This window comes from Poromitra crassiceps (assembly GCF_964638095.1).
Source record: "Poromitra crassiceps genome assembly, chromosome: 13".
NCBI lineage: Eukaryota > Metazoa > Chordata > Actinopteri > Beryciformes > Melamphaidae > Poromitra > Poromitra crassiceps.
In genome coordinates, this window is record NC_139644.1 from 3256300 (window position 1) to 3277243 (window position 20944).

At 44.8% G+C, this 20944-nt stretch overlaps 1 protein-coding gene across 1 annotated transcript in view; it reads left to right on the plus strand.

Moving 5' to 3' along the window:
• rbfox1 (RNA binding fox-1 homolog 1) overlaps positions 1–14015 on the plus strand; it is a gene marked incomplete at both ends in the record, with an annotated part of 83727 nt that extends 69712 nt beyond the window's left edge. Inside the window, 3 exons of the mRNA XM_083649125.1 lie at positions 501–565; positions 9908–9983; positions 13893–14015. Coding sequence (XP_083505251.1) covers positions 501–565; positions 9908–9983; positions 13893–14015 — 264 coding nt within the window. The remainder of the gene's footprint in view (positions 1–500; positions 566–9907; positions 9984–13892) is intronic.
• Positions 14016–20944: the final 6929 nt, after the last annotated feature.

Here is a 20944-nt window from a genome sequence, read left to right on the forward strand (position 1 = left end):
TCTCCTAAACATCAGGATCAAAACGTCTTCTAAAGTTACATAATGTTGGTGTATATGGATCATGTAGGGATACACCTTTCTTTACTTCCAAAATATTTGGAAAAGCCCATAACTCATAGATTCACCACATCCTGTCCTCTCAATATGAAATTCGAATACCGCTAAACAAATGTTAACATTGCTGTTATTTTGCTCATCGGACCGATAGCAATATACATAAAAATGACTAACATCGGCTGATACCGATATGATTGCTGATATATCGCCTCCCTACTATTGATTGATTGATTGATTTTATTTTGGATAAATAATCGCAAAATCCAAGGGATGACATGCAAAAGTGTAAACACTTATTTCCATCATGGTCACTGTACTATCATACAGTGTGGCATTCAGACCTCTGGAAAAGGGTTTGAATATAAATAACTACATTTACCATCTTTGTTCTTTGTGTGTGTGTGTGTGTGTGTGTGTGTGTGTGTGTGTGTGTGTGTGTGTAGGGTGGTTACGCTGCCTACAGATATGCCCAGCCTACTGCTGCCACAGCTGCTGCATACAGTGACAGGTAAGATACAGTCTCTTTTACAATAGAGAGCCAGAGTCACACCCACTTCCGGTTTAGGCATACAGACCAGAGCCATTTGTCCTCTATTTATTTTTCCATAGGAATTTTGTAAAATCCTTCTAAAAATAGTTTGACTTGGTCAAACCAAGCGATTCAGCTATATTTAGAATCAGGAGAGACCCTAGAACATTTCCCTTCAACCTAAACTTAAAAACAAAACCTAAATTGTTTTTAATCCACCATTATTTTCTTTAGTTTTGGTCTGTGTGAAATGTTCTCAAGACCCCGACCGACCAAAGGAGGACACATACCCACCCATAGACACAGCCAGTCGTGCCTGTATGGACGCCCGACCAAGCCAGAGGTAACACAGGGGTGCGAACCTGTGACCCTCGTGTTGATAGGCAGGGAATCTAGCGCTACACTACCCGGGTGCCCTAGGTTTCCAGACTTTCAACAAAGGAAAATTAATAGATATTTTCTCAGACTCCGTGGCAGAAACCCTCATCCATGTATTCATCACCTCCCGGCTCGACTACTGTAATGGAGTCCTGTCCGGGGTTCCAAGCAAAGCCCTGGACAGGCTCCAGTACGTGCAGAACTCAGCTGCCAGGGTTCTCACTCACACCAAGCCCTGGCAGCACATCACCCCCACCCTCATTCACCTCCACTGGCTCCCGGTCAAGTTCCGCATCCTGTACAAACTCCTCCTTCTCACTTACAAATCCCTTCACGCACTTGCCCCCCCAATACCTGTCCGACCTCCTTCACCAACACACTCCATCCCGGAACCTGCGGTCTTCAGACGCGGGTCTGCTATACATCCCCCGTACCAGACTCAAAACCTTTGGGGACAGAGCCTTCAGCGTGGCTGCCCCCACCCTCTGGAACGCTCTCCCTGCCGAAATCCGTAATGCCCTGACCCTGAACAGTTTCAAAACACACCTCAAAACACATCTCTTTTCCATGGCCTTTCCACATTAGTTAGTTCAGTTTAGTTCAACCGTCCCTGTTGTTTGTTTTGTTTGTTTGTTTGTTTTCCTCCCCCTCTCTCCCCTATCTGGATCCCACTTTTGTGAAGCGACCTTGGGTTTTATGAAAGGCGCTATATAAATTAAAGTTATTATTATTATTATTAATTGAATCTCTCAGCCCCCCTACCCACACACAGTCACACACACCCACACATACACGCATGCACTATAGAATAATAATAATAATATATCTATTATTAAATAGATATATTCATAACACAATTAATAATGTGTGTTAAATTAGTAAGCGCTAGTGTGTAATTTGGCTGTATAATTGAATATAATAATATACAATATAATTGAATTATAATTTGGCTGTATAATCACATAGAACTTGCAGAAGTCTATCCTTTTTGATTAATTATTCACGGTTTGCCTCTCCCTCCTGAAGTTAACGAAGCTCAGCTTGAATTAGCAATATTTTCCGCACAGCAGGATTATATATGACCCAGCTATGACTCAAGGACTAATTAAAAGATAACAGCTCATGTTTCACTATCACTCTGCATGCCATCTCAATATGACGAGGGAGGGTATTTTAACAGCTGAAGAACTGGTTAAAATCACGACTCATTCGTCACATTCAAGAGTATGATGTTGAATTATTATAGGCAAAAAGGCTCTAAACAATAGTGCCATTAAAGCGAGACATGCAGTGTCAGTCAGTAAACACTTTCAATTACTAGTTTCAGACTATGTTGTAGTTTGAGACTATGTTGTAGTTTGAGACTATGTTGTAGTTTGAGACTATGTTGTAGTTTGAGACTATGTTGTAGTTTCAGACTATGTTGTAGTTTCAGACTATGTTGTAGTTTCAGACTATGTTGTAGTTTCAGACTATGTTTTGAGGCGTCGCTTGTCCATTGATCACACAGCTCGCCGATCTCTGTGGGAAACCCCTGGTCTCGTGTCGAGATCCAACATGCCAATGGCCAAAAACCAATGGGTCGCCCCCTGCCTGCCATTCGAAAGAATGCAGGTTTAAAGGATGGCTTTACCGGTAATCAACCCACTTTGTATCATATATAATCTCGGTAATATAAGCACATGGGCAGTGTTTTGCCTTCTCTCTCTGTTTACCTCACGGAGAAAAAGGCTCCTGCTCCTGTCTGCAGAAACTCCGCCCCTGCCAGCTGCAAGTCATTAAGGCTCATTAAGGCTTTCAATGCAATTCTCTACGGATGTGCGCATACTTAGAACATAAAAATAAACAATAACAGCCACCATCAGAGCAGATTCCACCTCTCCAGCAGAACTTCCACAGCTCCATTGTGACGCGTTGTGACGTAAAACGTGTCGGCGCGCCTTGCCCCGCCCACAACTTGCATTTACTTCATGCCTGGCAGCTTCACACTTGGAAAATAGAACAGAATAGAAGGATCGCTTCAGCGCAGCTTGAGCGTGGCTTGAGGGTGGCTTGAGCGTGCCTTGAGCGTGGCTTGAGGACGGCTTGAGCGTGGCTTGAGCATGCCTTGAGCGCAGCTTGAGCGTGCCTTGAGCGTGGCTTGAGGACGGCTTGAGCGTGGCTTGAGCATGCCTTGAGCGCAGCTTGAGCGTGGCTTGAGCGTGGCTTGAGCGTGGCTTGAGCGTGCCTTGAGCGCGGCTTGAGCATGGCTTGAGCGTGGCTTGAGCGTGGCTTGAGGTGCCTTGAGCGTGGCTTGAGCGTGGCTTGAGCATGCCTTGAGCGTGGCTTGAGGTGCCTTGAGCGTGGCTTGAGCATGCCTTGAGCGTGGCTTGAGCATGCCTTGAGCGTGGCTTGAGCGTGGCTTGAGGTGCCTTGAGCGTGGCTTGAGGTGCCTTGAGCGTGGCTTGAGGTGCCTTGAGCGTGGCTTGAGCGTGCCTTGAGCGTGCCTTGAGCGTGGCTTGAGGTGCCTTGAGCGTGGCTTGAGCGTGCCTTGAGCGTGGCTTGAGGTGCCTTGAGCGTGGCTTGAGCGTGCCTTGAGCGTGCCTTGAGCGTGCCTTGAGCGTGGCTTGAGGTGCCTTGAGCGTGGCTTGAGCGTGGCTTGAGGTGCCTTGAGCGTGGCTTGAGCGTGCCTTGAGCGTGCCTTGAGCGTGGCTTGAGGTGCCTTGAGCGTGGCTTGAGCATGCCTTGAGCGTGCCTTGAGCGTGCCTTGAGCGTGGCTTGAGGTGCCTTGAGCGTGGCTTGAGCGTGCCTTGAGCGTGCCTTGAGCGTGGCTTGAGCGTGGCTTGAGCGTGCCTTGAGCATGGCTTGAGCATGGCTTGAGCGTGGCTTGAGCGTGCCTTGAGCATGGCTTGAGCATGGCTTGAGCGTGGCTTGAGCGTGCCTTGAGCATGGCTTGAGCGTGGCTTGAGCGTGGCTTGAGCGTGCCTTGAGCATGGCTTGAGCATGGCTTGAGCGTGGCTTGAGGTGCCTTGAGCGTGGCTTGAGCGTGCCTTGAGCGTGCCTTGAGCGTGGCTTGAGCGTGCCTTGAGCGTGCCTTGAGCGTGGCTTGAGCGTGCCTTGAGCGTGCCTTGAGCGTGGCTTGAGCGTGCCTTGAGCGTGCCTTGAGCATGGCTTGAGCGTGGCTTGAGCGTGGCTTGAGCGTGGCTTGAGGTGCCTTGAGCGTGGCTTGAGCGTGCCTTGAGCGTGGCTTGAGCGTGCCTTGAGCGTGGCTTGAAGGTGCCTTGAGCGTGCCTTGAGCGTGCCTTGAGCGCGGCTTGAGTCTGTTTTCCCCCTTTGTTTTATTTTTTCTCTATGCATCTTTCTGGGAGGAGTTTGGAGGTGAGCGGAGTGGGGTGTAATCAAATCGATGTTATAGCACATGCGCGATGTCATTAAGCAGTTTGCGTCAGTGGCTAGCATTATGTTACTTATCGTCGCTGTCGTTCCAGGACCTTGAATTTCCAAAACAGCAACTTTTCAGGAAGTTAAAAAAACCTGTTTGCTCTTAAAATACTGAACCAAACGTCGTCAAAGTTGGCACATGTCTTAATTATAATTAGTTTCCCGCTGAATGTGTCATTACTTTATTAATATCTTACCTGGATAAGCTCAAATGATGTTGTTGTATCAGTCCGACTTGGAAGCACTTTCTCCTGGCCAATCAAGCGGGAGAGAATGGTATGCTCATGCACGAGCCCCAAGCTCCGGGCTGCAGGGGCGTGCGCAGGAGCAGCAGCAGTGCCCCTCGCCTCTCATGTCTCAGGGCTTTCGCATGGGGTGAGAAATAGTCTGACATAACGTAGCGTTAACGTTAACGTTCTCGTCAGAAAACACTCCGATTTGCATGTTAAAAGAAGTTTGCAGCCTAGGAATAACTGGAAAACATTTGATTGATATATTAACGTCAGAGGAAGCCAGGATTAGTCAAAACGATATGAGAAATACACAGCACGTCTGCCGTGTGACTTTTCCGGGTTTATTGTCCTGCGTGGGGGGGTACAGATGGAGGTAGGGGACGAATTTTGAGGTTTGACTGACAGATTGAGGGCGAATGGCGTTACGAGATTTACTCACAAGTAGGGATGTTCATCAATTATCGAAAATCGATAATCGATCGTTAAGGATTGGAATCGATCCTGTGGCATTTGGATCGATTTTTTAATTATTAAAAAAAAAAAAAAAAAAAAAAAAATTTTTTTTTTTGGACTAGGTTTGGGTGGAATTCGTTCCTCCTCGCCCCACTCCATTGCACAGCCGACTAACGTGAGGTGGAGCTTCATATAGTCTCTAGTTTTCTGGCTGGGCACGGGCCTTTGTGCCAACAAAACTGTTTTAAACATGAGAAATTCACACCGGCATGCGCCGGGGACAGCAGTGTTGGAGAGGAGACACATTGAAATAAAGAGTTCATTGAGGAGAACACGTTGTCTTTCGTATTTTCTGCCATAGGCATTCATTTTGTTAAAAAAAAAAAAAAAAAAAAAAAAAATGAAAATATTGAAAATTTTCTAAGTATTAATAAAATCGATAATCGATAATTGATCGTTAATTCTCACCGATTATCGATTTTGGAAAATTTTCAAAATGAACATCCCTACTCACAAGATCGTTTTAATGCTTTTCCATTGGTTGCATTTGTTAAAAACCACACAGAGACGTGAAGGGTGACCAATGGCACTGATTTATGACAAAAAGTAAAAAAGTGAAAAAAGGGACATTCGAGGTCCTGGCACAACAGCGATGTTATGTTGGGTATATGCACCGTATGAAACTCCTCTCCTCACTAGAGGGCAGCCATATAGAATACATCAGCAACACTACTCAACAGCCATATAGAATACATCAGCAACACTATTCAACAGCCATATAGAATCCATCAGCAACACTACTCAACAGCCATATAGAATCCATCAGCAACACTACTCAACAGCCATATAGAATCTATCAGCAACACTACTCAACAGCCATATAGAATCTATCAGCAACACTACTCAACAGCCATATAGAATCTATCAGCAACACTACTCAACAGCCATATAGAATCCATCAGCAACACTACTCAACAGCCATATAGAATATATCAGCAACACTACTCAACAGCCATATAGAATCCATCAGCAACACTACTCAACAGCCATATACATGTAGAATATATCAGCAACACTACTCAACAGCCATATAGAATCCATCAGCAACACTACTCACCAGCCATATAGAATATATCAGCAACACTACTCAACAGCCATATAGAATCTATCAGCAACACTACTCAACAGCCATATAGAATCTATCAGCAACACTACTCAACAGCCATATAGAATCCATCAGCAACACTACTCAACCATATATAATCTATCAGCAACACTACTCAACAGCCATATAGAATCCATCAGCAACACTACTCAACAGCCATATAGAATCCATCAGCAACACCACTCAACCATATAGAATATATCAGCAACACTACTTAATAGCCATATAGAATCTATCAGCAACACTACTCAACCATATAGGATCTATCAGCAACACTACTCAACCATATAGAATCTATCAGCAACACTACTCAACAGCCATATAGAATCTATCAGCAACACTACTCAACAGCCATATAGAATCTATCAACAACACTACTCAACAGCCATATATAATCCATCAGCAACACTACTCAACAGCCATATAGAATCCATCAGCAACACTACTCAACAGCCATATAGAATCTATCAGCAACACTACTCAACAGCCATATAGAATCTATCAGCAACACTACTCAACAGCCATATAGAATCTATCAGCAACACTACTCAACAGCCATATAGAATCTATCAGCAACACTACTCAACAGCCATATAGAATCCATCAGCAACACTACTCAACAGCCATATAGAATCCATCAGCAACACTACTCAACAGCCATATAGAATATATCAGCAACACTACTCAACAGCCATATATAATCTATCAGCAACACTACTCAACAGCCATATAGAATCTATCAGCAACACTACTCAACAGCCATATAGAATCCATCAGCAACACTACTCAACCATATATAATCTATCAGCAACACTACTCAACAGCCATATAGAATCCATCAGCAACACTACTCAACAGCCATATAGAATCCATCAGCAACACTACTCAACCATATAGAATATATCAGCAACACTACTCAATAGCCATATAGAATCTATCAGCAACACTACTCAACCATATAGAATCTATCAGCAACACTACTCAACAGCCATATAGAATCTATCAGCAACACTACTCAACAGCCATATAGAATCCATCAGCAACACTACTCAACAGCCATATAGAATCTATCAGCAACACTACTCAACCATATAGAATCTATCAGCAACACTACATAACAGCCATATAGAATCCATCAGCAACACTACTCAACAGCCATATATAATCCATCAGCAACACTACTCAACAGCCATATAGAATCCATCAGCAACACTACTCAACAGCCATATAGAATCTATCAGCAACACTACTCAACAGCCATATAGAATCCATCAGCAACACTACTCAATAGCCATATAGAATCTATCAGCAACACTACTCAACAGCCATATATAATCTATCAGCAACACTACTCAATAGCCATATAGAATCTATCAGCAACACTACTCAATAGCCATATAGAATCTATCAGCAACACTACTCAACAGCCAGGGGCGGCTGTGGCTCAGGAGGTAGAGCGGGTCGTCCACTAATCAGAAGGTCGGTGGTTCGATCCCCGGCTCTTCCAGTCCGCATGTCGAAGTGTCCTTGGGCAAGACACTGAATCCCAAATTGCTCCCGATGGCTGTGCCAGCACCCTGCGTGGCAGCTTGCCGCCTTCGGTGTGTGAATGGGTGAATGTAGGCACATTGTAAAGCGCTTTGGAAAAAAGAGCAATATACAGTAAATGCAGTCCATTTACCATTCCATTTACCATATAGAATCCATCAGCAACACTACTCAACAGCCATATAGAATCCATCAGCAACACTACTCAACAGCCATATAGAATCTACCAGCAACACTACTCAACAGCCATATAGAATCCATCAACAACACTACTCAACCATATACAATCTATCAGCAACACCACTCAACAGCAATATAGAATCTATCAGCAACACTACTCAACCATATACAATCTATCAGCAACACTACTCAACAGCCATATAGAATCTATCAGCAACACTACTCAAACAGCCATATAGAATATATCAGCAACACTACTCAACAGCCATATAGAATCCATCAGCAACACTACTCAACCATATATAATCTATCAGCAACACTACTCAACCATATAGAATCTATCAGCAACACTACTCAACAGCCATATAGAATCTATCAGCAACACTACTCAACAGCCATATAGAATCCATCAGCAACACTACTCAACCATATATAATCTATCAGCAACACTACTCAACCATATAGAATCTATCAGCAACACTACTCAACAGCCATATAGAATCCATCAGCAACACTACTCAACAGCCATAAAGTAAAGTGTCTTACATCCGGTTTAGTTACCCTTTAACAATTTCTGTTTCAAAGTGTGAAATGTCTGTCTTTCTTTGTTTCTTTATCTTTGTTTGTTTCTTCCTTTCTTTCTTTCTATCTTTGTTTGTTTGTTTCTTCCTTTCTTTCTTTTCGTTCTTTCTTTCTTTCTTTCTTTCTTTCTCTTTCTTTGTTTGTTTGTTTGTTTCTGTCTTTCTTTCTTTTGCAAAAAAAGGTCTCTTGCATTTGACCAAGGTACCGACCATTTTATAGCGGTATTGGAAATGTTGTTCTCTTGTTTATCTTTTCACTTCAGGGTCACATAAAAAAAGGATTGGACTCTGAAATGACGTTGTGTTTGCACCTCACACTCACACACACATTCATTATGGATTAGACTCTGTGACTCTGTGTGCGCTGTGAGATAAGATAGGTCAAATAAGGAGTCGGGCTGAACCGAGTGGGAGGGGGGGGCTGGGGGCACTGTACAGTGAATAACAATGTCCAAAACCAATCTGGATTAATTTCTAATCTCTGCAGCCACTGGGCCGTATGCAAATCAGCTCATTTACAGGCGCAGGCCCCGGCCCCTGATTGGCCCTTATCAGGACTGTGGGGGAGGGAGGGATTAGTGGGCCTCTGCCACAGTATGGCTGGACACTAACAATAAACTCTCTCTGTCTCTCTGTGTGTCTCTCTCTCTCTGTCTCTCTCTCTATGTCTCTCTCTCTCTCTCTGCTTCTGAGTTTCCTAAGAGTTCATTTATGCTCCATTTTCATCCAAGAATACATTTGTCTGTTTCAAATGATGATGTAAACGTCACTGTCCACATAATTCCATGCGTCTTTCACATTGGTATTGTGTTAAGCAATACATCCACTAGTGGGCAGTAGAGAGTCAGATGTGTGAGTGTGTGTGGTACTGCTCCATAAGCTTTCAGAAAACGTGCAGAATTATCCACGAAATGAACACAGAGGACAGACAGAGAGCTCCGTCCATATGCGTATCCGTATTTAATGTTGAGCATAATTGGGTCTTAAATATGCCTCATTCATTCTGGAGGCCTTTTTCTGTTTCTATACCTTTGTCTATTTCTCTGTCTGTTTCAATGTAGATTTTTTTTAGAGATTCACCCATTCCAATTTTCTTGACCGATTCCGATTTCATAAAGGTCAAGACATTTCCAAAACAACTGAATTGAGTGTTAGTATTGAATTGACAGTACATTTTAATCTTGTTGGTTATTTTGGTTAATGATCGGTTAATGAGTGTCGGTTGTCGGTCAGGGGGGGAAAATCATTTTTGCCATCCTTAATCGGGAAGATGTTGGCGTCTTCCTTTAATAATACAGAGATGTAGATTTGGAGTCTTGGTTCCAGTGGCATCACCTTCTGTTGTTCTCTTGTATTCCTTTAGTTACGGACGAGTTTATGCTGCCGACCCCTACAACCACACACTTACTCCAGCAGCCGCCTACAGCGTTGGTGCCATGGTAAGAGCAGCTGTGTCTTATCACCACTAGGGATGGGGATCGAGACCGAGATTAGGCTGTGAGAAATGCTACCTTACATGGAAAGGGGAAACTCATGGGTAGCCTACCCATTGAACCCATTTTCATTCAGATATCTTGAACTGAGAGGTAATGGACCCCTAAAATAATCTTTCCCTCGCCAAAATTAAGCATATGTTTAGAGCATTATTTAGCCTTTATTACAGACTTTATAATATGTCCCTGAAAAAAAGTGAAAAATGTGGATCAGTGTTTCCCAAACCAAGATAACGTCCTCAAATTGTTTTGTCCACAACATAAGACATTCAGTTTGCTGTAGAGCCTAGGCCAGAAAATATTCCCATTTAACAAGCTGGAATCAGAGAATTTAGTTTTTTCTTAAACCAATTAATTGAATTGAATTGAATTGAAACTAGGGGTGCACCGATCACGTTTTTTGCCACCGATCACCGATTGCCGATCACCTATGAGAAATATCTGCCCAACCGATCATCGACCAATCACCGATTACCGATTACCGATCACCGATATATATATATTTATTTTATATTTTGTAGGCTAAAGGAAACTGCCAACATGATTTTTTGTGTGTGAGATAATTGGAGCACAATACTGTGTTGAACTAAATGGCTAGTAGTAGTCCAGTTCCCTCAGTTCAGTTTATAAAAGAACAAAAATAATTCCACTTCGGGATTTCCATGTTACCAGTTCAATGCAGTTCAGTTCACTCAACAAAAATACTCCATTTTCCGGGATTTCCCTGTTACACAAGGAAAATAACTTCGACCCAAGTTAACTATTTTATCGATTAAGCTAAAGCGGCTAAAGCTAACCGGAGCTATTAACGTTAGGAGGATACACGCAAATATGGATCAAACACGGTGAAGAATAGGGGGTTCTGAATATGGCTGATTCAGGAATAGGACGGATAGTGCTCGCCCTGGGGTGTCCGTAAAAACACGAGGCAGGAGACAGATGGGAGTTCAACCGTTTAGTTGTCAGTTCTCTTCAGTACAGTACAGCAGTATAGGCTCTTTACAGCATTATGACAGGAATAGTAGGATTGTGTGTGGTCTGGAAAAAGGAGGCAATAAAATATACAAACAGGTCAGTAACCAAGCTTGCTGTTATATAGGCCAATTATAGTGATAATTAACAACTAATAATATATAAATGATAATTAGGTAAACTGTAAGTCAGTTACTCTTAAACACCAGTCTTGAACCATGACTAAAGCCAAAGAGCTCCCACTCATAGAACCGGGGTTATGCACAATAACCGTCATACATTGGGATCCGCATCGAACGAACATCAAAACGACCCGCCCATCGAGGCCGAGTTACAGTGTTATAATTAGCAGCACTATGAGTGCAATCTACATAATGGTGACAGGGTTACATGACGGGAGAAACAACAGAATCACAAGCTACACACGAGCTAAACTCCATCTGAGTAGTGGCATTAATTAGCGCAACAGACAATCAAACCGCAGTGCACGCCTAAACAAACGTTATTGCAATGATTGCAGGTAGATCGATCTAAAACCAAAAGGGAATGCAATACAGGAATATTAACATAATAATGACTTACTGGTTGGTCATATATACGCACACATGGAAGAAAGGGATTAGAACATGTTCAACTGTCCAAAGAAAGGAAGAAAGTCCGTCTGAACGGAGCGCACATCCACATACTGTAGCAGCACACTTTCGCTTCCTTCAAAGTGCCCGCGGGAACATCAATGCTTGCGTGGAAATTGTCTGTGTGTGCGCGTGCACTACCCCGACTACCACGTGTCAATCTGGGACTTTAATACACACGGACTTAATAGCATGCAAATGCCTCGGTAGGCGGGAGGACTGGAGGTAACTTCTCTCTGCTGAGTCTGCTCTAATCACCAGCTGATTTGTGTGATTCAAAGACGCAAGGGGTGTGTTGACAGTCTGGTGCGGTGTGTGCATGGAGGTGAGTACACTGACGAAAGCAAAGGTGTACAACAATGATATAAACGTTAGAGCACAATATGAAAGTTAAACGATAGACATTGAAGACATGAAAATGGGCTGCCTCATGTTTCTCACGTGCAGCATGATCGGCTATGCGATCGGCAACATTAAAGGAATATCGGAAACAGCAGATCACATATTTGAGGTCCAAATCGGCCGATACAGATTGCGTGCCGATCGATCGGTGCACCCCTAATTGAAACCTTTATTTATCCCCGAGGGGAGATTCAGGCGTCTAAAAACAGTAACAGCAGCACGGGTTAAAAAATACAGAGCAGACAGAAAATAGTAAGAGATAAATAAAAACAGATAAAAACAATACAATTTTAAAATAAGTTAGTCTATGTGCAAAGTCCGTGTTTTGTAAAGTGCAGGGCCATGTGCAAAAATGCATGTGCAACGAGCGAGTGCAAAAATGCATAAAGTGACTAAACAGGAGCCTGATGGCCGCTGGCACGAAGGACTGGCCAAAGCGCTTGGTGGAGTGTCGGGGGGGAATAAGTCTGTAGCTGAATGTGCTCTTCATCCCCATCAGCACACCATGTAGGGGATGGGAGGGGTTGTCCAGCATAGCGTGCACTTTCCTCCTCAGCCTTGTCTCTGCAACCGCCTCCAGACTGCTCAGCTCAGCTCCAACTACAGAGCTGGCTTTCCTCACCAGCTTGTTCAGCTTCCCAGTGTCCCTCATGCTGGTACTACCCCCCCAACATGCAACGGCAAAGAAAAGGACACTAAATAACTGTAGCAGTTTGTTACAAACATTAAAAGACCTCAGCCTCCTCAGAATTAATCGATTATCAAATTGCTGAGTAATTTAATCGAATTGAATAAGTTCTGTGAAGATGTTAAAGATACGGCCTGTAAAGACTTTAAACGTTAAGGTTTAACAGACACTGAAAGTCAGCCCTCAGTCCGCCTTCACCTCTGCCCTCTGGATGCCAGCATGACCCACCAGTGATTTTGCTCCTCTGTTTATCGCCACTGATTTCACTGATTTATTTGATACATCGTCTCCGTCTTTGTTTGGTGGTTAATTACTGCATGGGTTCCTCTCACCTAGCTGTCAGCATGTCCCCCGGCATGATACATCTCCGTGTGCTTGCTGCATGGCTCCCTTCACCCCCCCTGGGTTTGCACCAGAATAACGGTAACATAATGTTGAAGAGTCCCTCCAGGATTTGTTGTTGTTGTTGTTTGTTTTTGTTTTTTGTGATTGTTGCGATCATAAACGCTTGATCACAACTTGCAATGCAATTTGCAAAGTTTTATCTGATTTTTATTTTAAAAATTTGCGGTAAAATTACGTTGAAAAAGTTGAGGGAAAGAATTGCATTTATTTTTTTCCAACTATGGCAACTTTTCTGAAAAATTGCAATTCAATTTGTTTTACGTGATTTTTTTGCAGTAAAATGTCAAAAATTACAAGTTGAGGAAACTTCTACCTTTTTTGTAGAAATCGTGGGAATTTCAAAAATGTGCAAGCCTCCGCAAATATTGCGGAGAATGGTTGAATTTGCATAAATTATTGTGATCGCAATTTCCTGGAGGGACTGACTTGTGGTTGGTGCAGGGCTGAGGGAGGCTAACGTGTGTGTGTGTGAGTGTGAGTGTGAGTGTGTGTGTCTGTGTGTGTGCGTGCGTGTGTTTCTGTGCCTTTGTGTCTATGTATGAATTTGCGTCTGTATACCTCTACATGTGTGTTTGCGCGCTGTGTGTATGCATGTGCGTGTGTGTGCGTGTGCCTTTCTGTCTATATGTATGCATTTGCGTATGTATACCTCTATATGTGTGTGTGTGCGTGTGTGTGTGTGTGTGCCTTTCTGTCTATATGTATGCATTTGCGTATGTATACCTCTATATGTGTGTGCGTGTGTGTGTGTTTCAGAACGCTTTTGCCCCGCTGACAGATGCCAAAACTCGGAGTCACGCTGACGAGGTGGGGCTCCTGCTCTCCTCACTCCAGGCTAGTATATACCGGGGAGGCTACAGCCGCTTTGCCCCCTACTGACACCAACCACCTACTACACTCAACCTCCCAACAGGGCAGAAAGAAAGAAAGAAAGAAAGAAAGAAAGAAAGAAAGAAAGAAAGAAAGAAAGAAAGAAAGAAAGAAAGAAAGACAAAGAGAGCAAGATCGATATAGAGCCAAAGTCACACCCTCTTCCGGGTTAGGCATATGAACCAAGCGATTTCATTCATCCACCATTCTTTTCCCCATAGACAGTTGGTAAAATGCTTATAAAAGTGTTGCTCAGAGTGAAATGTTATGTGGTCTCTCCTGATTCTAAATATAGCTGAATCACTTGGTTTGACCAAGTAAAACAATGTTTATAAGCATTTTATGAAATGTCTATGGGAAAATAAATGGAAGATCAAATCCCTTGGTTTGTATGCCTAACACGGAAGGGGGGATGACTTTGGCTCTCTATAGAGGAGAGACATTACCGAAGCCTGGGTATTGCAATACATGCAGTTGTGCATCATGTTAACATCTCCTAAGTGAGAGATACAAAAAAAAAAATGACAGGTGATATTTTCATCTTATACCTCAGATATTTTGTGCTGTGTATTTTGATATTGTGGGTTTTTAAGTTCTAAAGATTTAAACAGATTGTCAGCTGTGGAGGTTTTTAATTTCTAAAGATTTAAACATAGACTGTCGGCTGTGGAGGTTTTTCCGTGGTACTAGAGAGCTGAGTAATGATTAGGATACCATGAAAAACCATTTAAATTGTCAGGGCTTGTATAGAATTATAGTATAGATTATAGTCACAATTTGGGGGTTTTATGTTTTGAGTGTGACTATAATAGTCAAGTTTTTTTTTATTCTTCTCAGCTTCCCTTGGCACTTCCTCTGTCAATTTAGCATTTTTTATTATTATTTTATTTTATTGTGTCATTTTTTGGAAGGCCCATGTAAAATATCCCTGCTCTGTCAGGCACCTTGTGTGCTGGATGGAACCCGTCTGGTACCCTCTGTCAGGCACCTTGTGTGCTGAATGGAACCCGTCTGGTACCCTCTGTCAGGCACCTTGTGTGCTGGATGGAACGTGCCTGGTACCCTCTGTCAGGCACCTTGTGTGCTGGATGGAACGTGCCTGGTACCCTCCGTCAGGCACCTTGTGTGCTGGATGGAACGTGCCTGGTACCCTATGTCAGGCACATTGTGTGCTGGATGGAACGTGCCTGGTACCCTCTGTTAGGCACCTTGTGTGCTGGATGGAACGTGTCTGGTACCCTCTGTCAGGCACCTTGTGTGCTGGATGGAACGTGTCTGGTACCCTCTGTCAGGCACATTGTGTGCTGGATGGAACGTGCCTGGTACCCTCTGTCAGGCACCTTGTGTGCTGGATGGAACGTGCCTGGTACCCTCTGTCAGGCACCTTGTGTGCTGGATGGAACGTGCCTGGTACCCTCTGTCAGGCACCTTGTGTGCTGGATGGAACGTGCCTGGTACCCTCTGTCAGGCACATTGTGTGCTGGATGCAACGTGCCTGGTACCCTCTGTCAGGCACCTTGTGTGCTGGATGGAACGTGCCTGGTACCCTCTGTCAGGCACCTTGTGTGCTGGATGGAACGTGCCTGGTACCCTCTGTCAGGCACCTTGTGTGCTGGATGGAACGTGCCTGGTACCCTCTGTCAGGCACCTTGTGTGCTGGATGGAACCCGCCTACCCTCCGCCAGGTACCTTGTGTGCTGGATGAAGTGTGCCTGGTACCTTCTTGTGTTGTGTGCTGGATGGAACGTGCCTGGCCTGGTATGTTGGTTAATGGCCTGAGCCAGGTGAACTTGGCGGCTATAACAACATCCCACCAGTAAAGGCTTCAAATGCGGCAGGTGAGCCTGCAACCACAGGTGAGCCTGCAACCACAGCACCTCAACAGCATCACAGAGCGGGGATATTTTACGCAGCCGGAGTCAGAACCTGTTGGAGTTTGGCAGATGGTAAAGTCAATGTTGTAATAAACTGGGATTGATCAAAAAATATATTTTCTGAACTTGAAGGAGGGAAGGAGACAGGAAGCTTATGTCTATAGTCAAGATTTTACATAGATATGAACTATGAGATAAGGGAAAAAGTATTGCCATGACAAGTTAACTGTTCTACCATTTAATTACAGTTGTCTTTATATATATATATACAGTATAATAATATATATATATATATATATATATATATATATATATATATATATATATATATATATATATACATATAAATATACAGTATATATATATATATATATATATATATTAGTGCCGACCATAACGCGTTATTTTTTTTTAGAGTGTTAATCGCATGCCGCTATTTTGTCCCTTCGTCGCACCCGTACTTGTAGTCAAGCCGTTCGGTTTCCTGTCTCCTGCTTGTGCAGGAGGCATGGGAGAGAACGACAGCAATACGCTTTTAAATGGCTCGTTTTACTTAAAAAAAAACTACAGTATATACCGTATATATATATATATATATATATATATATATATATATGAAGATATTGATTGGTCTAATTGATGTTGATGATTTTAATTTTGTGGGATGGATCAAAAAAGAGGGAAAAAACGACAAAAAATTGCGGTGTGGAGCAATACATTTTTATTAAAAAAAAATTATTTTTCCGCTCAAAATAAGACTCTATATGACAATGATAGTAATGAAGGTTCGGGGGAAATGTATAACAATCCAACAGTGTATTATATTTGAACTGTGCAGTGAAAATGTTCTCTTATATGAAATACACAACGGTATAATGTTTTAGATTTAGACATGCAGACCAATTTGTTAGGGAGAGCTCTCATTTTCTATCAAATCATATTCAGATTTATATGATCTCTTTACAAGTAAAGCAAACACAATGTATATTCTCATTGAATTTTTGTCAACTGTACTATTTTGCACACAACCTGTAATTTTCTCATCACTTCATAAGCCTGTGAGACATATCAGTATATATGTTGTATTTTCTCTCTTTTTTTGTCGGTTCTGCAATTTTTGTACAGTTTTTAACGTTACATTCCTTTTATTTGTTATTTTCCAGAACTCAGCCTTTAAACTTTGAAAAATTAACTGTTTTAATATAAATTAAAATATTAAATAAATATGAGAAATATGATTTCTGAAGGGGATAAAACTATGATGTAAATAGGAGTTAATTCAATTAAGCCCTGGTGGATTTTTGAAAAGCGCTAGATGGGCGAGAAGAGCCTGGCTAGGGCTACACTGCAAGCTAGCCTGCTAGCCACTTCCTTTGCCACATTCTGTTTACAACTCTTCCCAATTACCAGTGTTAGGCTATAACTCCATTTTTGTATTCATAACAAATTAAACAAGAGAAATACAGAGAGCCAAAGTCACACCCCTTCCGATTTAGGCAAACGAACCAAGAGATTTCATCCATTTATTTTTCCATAGACATTTCATAAAATCCTTGTAAAAATAGTTCTACTTGGGCAAACCAAGCGACTCAGCTATATTTAGAATCAGGAGAGACCATAGAACATTTAACGCAGACCAAACAAAAAAGTTTTTGTCTGAGTCAAATGTTTTATGGTCTCTCCTAAAGAAACCGGATGGACAAACCCTGTCTTTATTTCGTCACAGATGACACACCACGCTGCAACACGTGCACAACAACCAGTACACACAGTCACCACGCTGCAACACGTGCACAGCAACCAGTACACACAGTCACCACGCTGCAACACGTGCACAGCAACCAGTACACACAGTCACCACGCTGCAACACGTGCACAGCAACCAGTACACACAGTCACCACGCTGCAACACGTGCACAACAACCAGTACACACAGTCACCACACTGCAACACGTGCACAGCAACCAGTACACACAGTCACCACGCTGCAACACATGCACAGCAACCAGTACACAGTCACCACGCTGCAACACGTGCACAGCAACCAGTACACACAGTCACCACGCTGCAACACATGCACAGCAACCAGTACACACAGTCACCACGCTGCAACACGTGCACAGCAACCAGTACACACAGTCACCACGCTGCAACACGTGCACAGCAACCAGTACACAGTCACACACCACGCTGCAACACGTGCACAGCAACCAGTGCACACAGTCACCACGCTGCAACACATGCACAGCAACCAGTACACACAGTCACACACCACGCTGCAACACATGCACAGCAACCAGTACACACAGTCACCACGCTGCAACACATGCACAGCAACCAGTACACAGTCACACACCACGCTGCAACACGTGCACAGCAACCAGTACACACAGTCACACACCACGCTGCAACACATGCACAGCAACCAGTACACACAGTCACCACGCTTCAACACGTGCACAGCAACCAGTACACACAGTCACACACCACGCTGCAACACGTGCACAGCAACCAGTACACACAGTCACCACGCTGCAACACATGCACAGCAACCAGTACACACAGTCACACACCACGCTGCAACACATGCACAGCAACCAGTACACACAGTCACACACCACGCTGCAACACGTGCACAGCAACCAGTGCACACAGTCACCACGCTGCAACACATGCACAGCAACCAGTACACACAGTCACACACCACGCTGCAACACGTGCACAGCAACCAGTACACACAGTCACACACCACGCTGCAACACATGCACAGCAACCAGTACACACAGTCACACACCACGCTGCAACACATGCACAGCAACCAGTACACACAGTCACACACCACGCTGCAACACATGCACAGCAACCAGTACACACAGTCACCACGCTGCAACACGTGCACAGCAACCAGTACACACAGTCACCACGCTGCAACACGTGCACAGCAACCAGTACACACAGTCACACACCACGCTGCAACACGTGCACAGCAACCAGTACACACAGTCACACACCACGCTGCAACACGTGCACAGCAACCAGTACACACAGTCACCACGCTGCAACACGTGCACAGCAACCAGTACACACAGTCACCACGCTGCAACACATGCACAGCAACCAGTACACACAGTCACCACGCTGCAACACGTGCACAGCAACCAGTACACACAGTCACCACGCTGCAACACATGCACAGCAACCAGTACACACAGTCACACACCACGCTGCAACACATGCACAGCAACCAGTACACACAGTCACCACGCTGCAACATGTGCACAGCAACCAGTACACACAGTCACCACGCTTCAACACGTGCACAGCAACCAGTACACACAGTCAGCACGCTGCAACACGTGCACAGCAACCAGTACACACAGTCACCACGCTGCAACACGTGCACAGCAACCAGTACACACAGTCACCACGCTGCAACACGTGCACAGCAACCAGTACACACATTCACCACGCTGCAACACGTGCACAGCAACCAGTACACACAGTCACACACCACGCTGCAACACGTGCACAGCAACCAGTACACACAGTCACACACCACGCTGCAACACGTGCACAGCAACCAGTACACACAGTCACACACCACGCTGCAACACGTGCACAGCAACCAGTACACACAGTCACACACCACGCTGCAACACGAGCACAGCAACCAGTACACACAGTCACACACCACGCTGCAACACGTGCACAGCAACCAGTACACACAGTCACACACCACGCTGCAACACGTGCACAGCAACCAGTACACACAGTCACACACCACGCTGCAACACGTGCACAGCAACCAGTACACACAGTCACACACCACGCTGCAACACGTGCACAGCAACCAGTACACACAGTCACACATGCTTTGGAGGCACCGTGAAATGTGTCCTTCATTTGATCAATCCTGACTCATCCTCCCTCCTGCATGGTCAGGCCAGGAGGGGTGGGCAGCTGCAGTGAAGCTCCTCCCTCCTGCATGGTCAGGCCAGGAGGGGTGGGCAGCTGCAGTGAAGCTCCTCCCTCCTGCATGGTCAGGCCAGGAGGGGTGGGCAGCTGCAGTGAAGCTCCTCCCTCCTGCATGGTCAGACCAGGAGGGGTGGGCAGCTGCAGTGAAGCTCCTCCCTCCTGCATGGTCAGGCCAGGAGGGGTGGGCAGCTGCAGTGAAGCTCCTCCCTCCTGCATGGTCAGGCCAGGAGGGGTGGGCAGCTGCAGTGAAGCTCCTCCCTCCTGCATGGTCAGGCCAGGAGGGGTGGGCAGCTGCAGTGAAGCTCCTCCCTCCTGCATGGTCAGGCCAGGAGAGGTGGGCAGCTACAGTGAAGCTCCTCCCTCCTGCATGGTCTGGCCAGGAGGGGTGGGCAGCTGCAGTGAAGCTCCTCCCTCCTGCATGGTCAGGCCAGGAGAGGTGGGCAGCTGCAGTGAAGCTCCTCCCTCCTGCATGGTCTGGCCAGGAGGGGTGGGCAGCTGCAGTAAAAGCGCCCGGGGACCAACTTCTTCCAGCAGCCGCTGGTCAGACGACGATCTTCTGCATGTTTTTAGTGGGGGGCCATATTGATGTCATGCATATGGAGGAAACCTCAGGGGAGCATCGGACGAAAGAAAAGGCCCTTTCGAGATAGCCCACCTGGGCACCAGGCACTGAAGGCATGGTTAGACACCCAGTGGAAACAGCATCCCAGGCGGGAATCAAACCCAGGATCTTCTCTCCTGATTCTAAATACAGCTGAGTCGCTTCGTTATGGCTGATAAATAAGTGGCTGATGAAATCCCTCGGTTTGTATGCCTAAATAGGAAGGGGGTGTGACTTTGGCTCTCTATTCAAATGCAACACATAATTAGAAAAAAGAAGCAATGGCAAAAGCCTCCAGACCTCCAGATGCTGGTGGCTAAAGCCTCCAGAGGGTTAGGGTTAGATGCTGGTGGGTAATGCCTCCAGAGGGTTAGGGTTAGGGTTAGATGCTGGTGGGTAAAGCCTCCAGAGGGTTAGGGTTAGGGTTAGATGCTGGTGGGTAAAGCCTCCAGAGGGTTAGGGTTAGGGTTAGATGCTGGTGGCTAAAG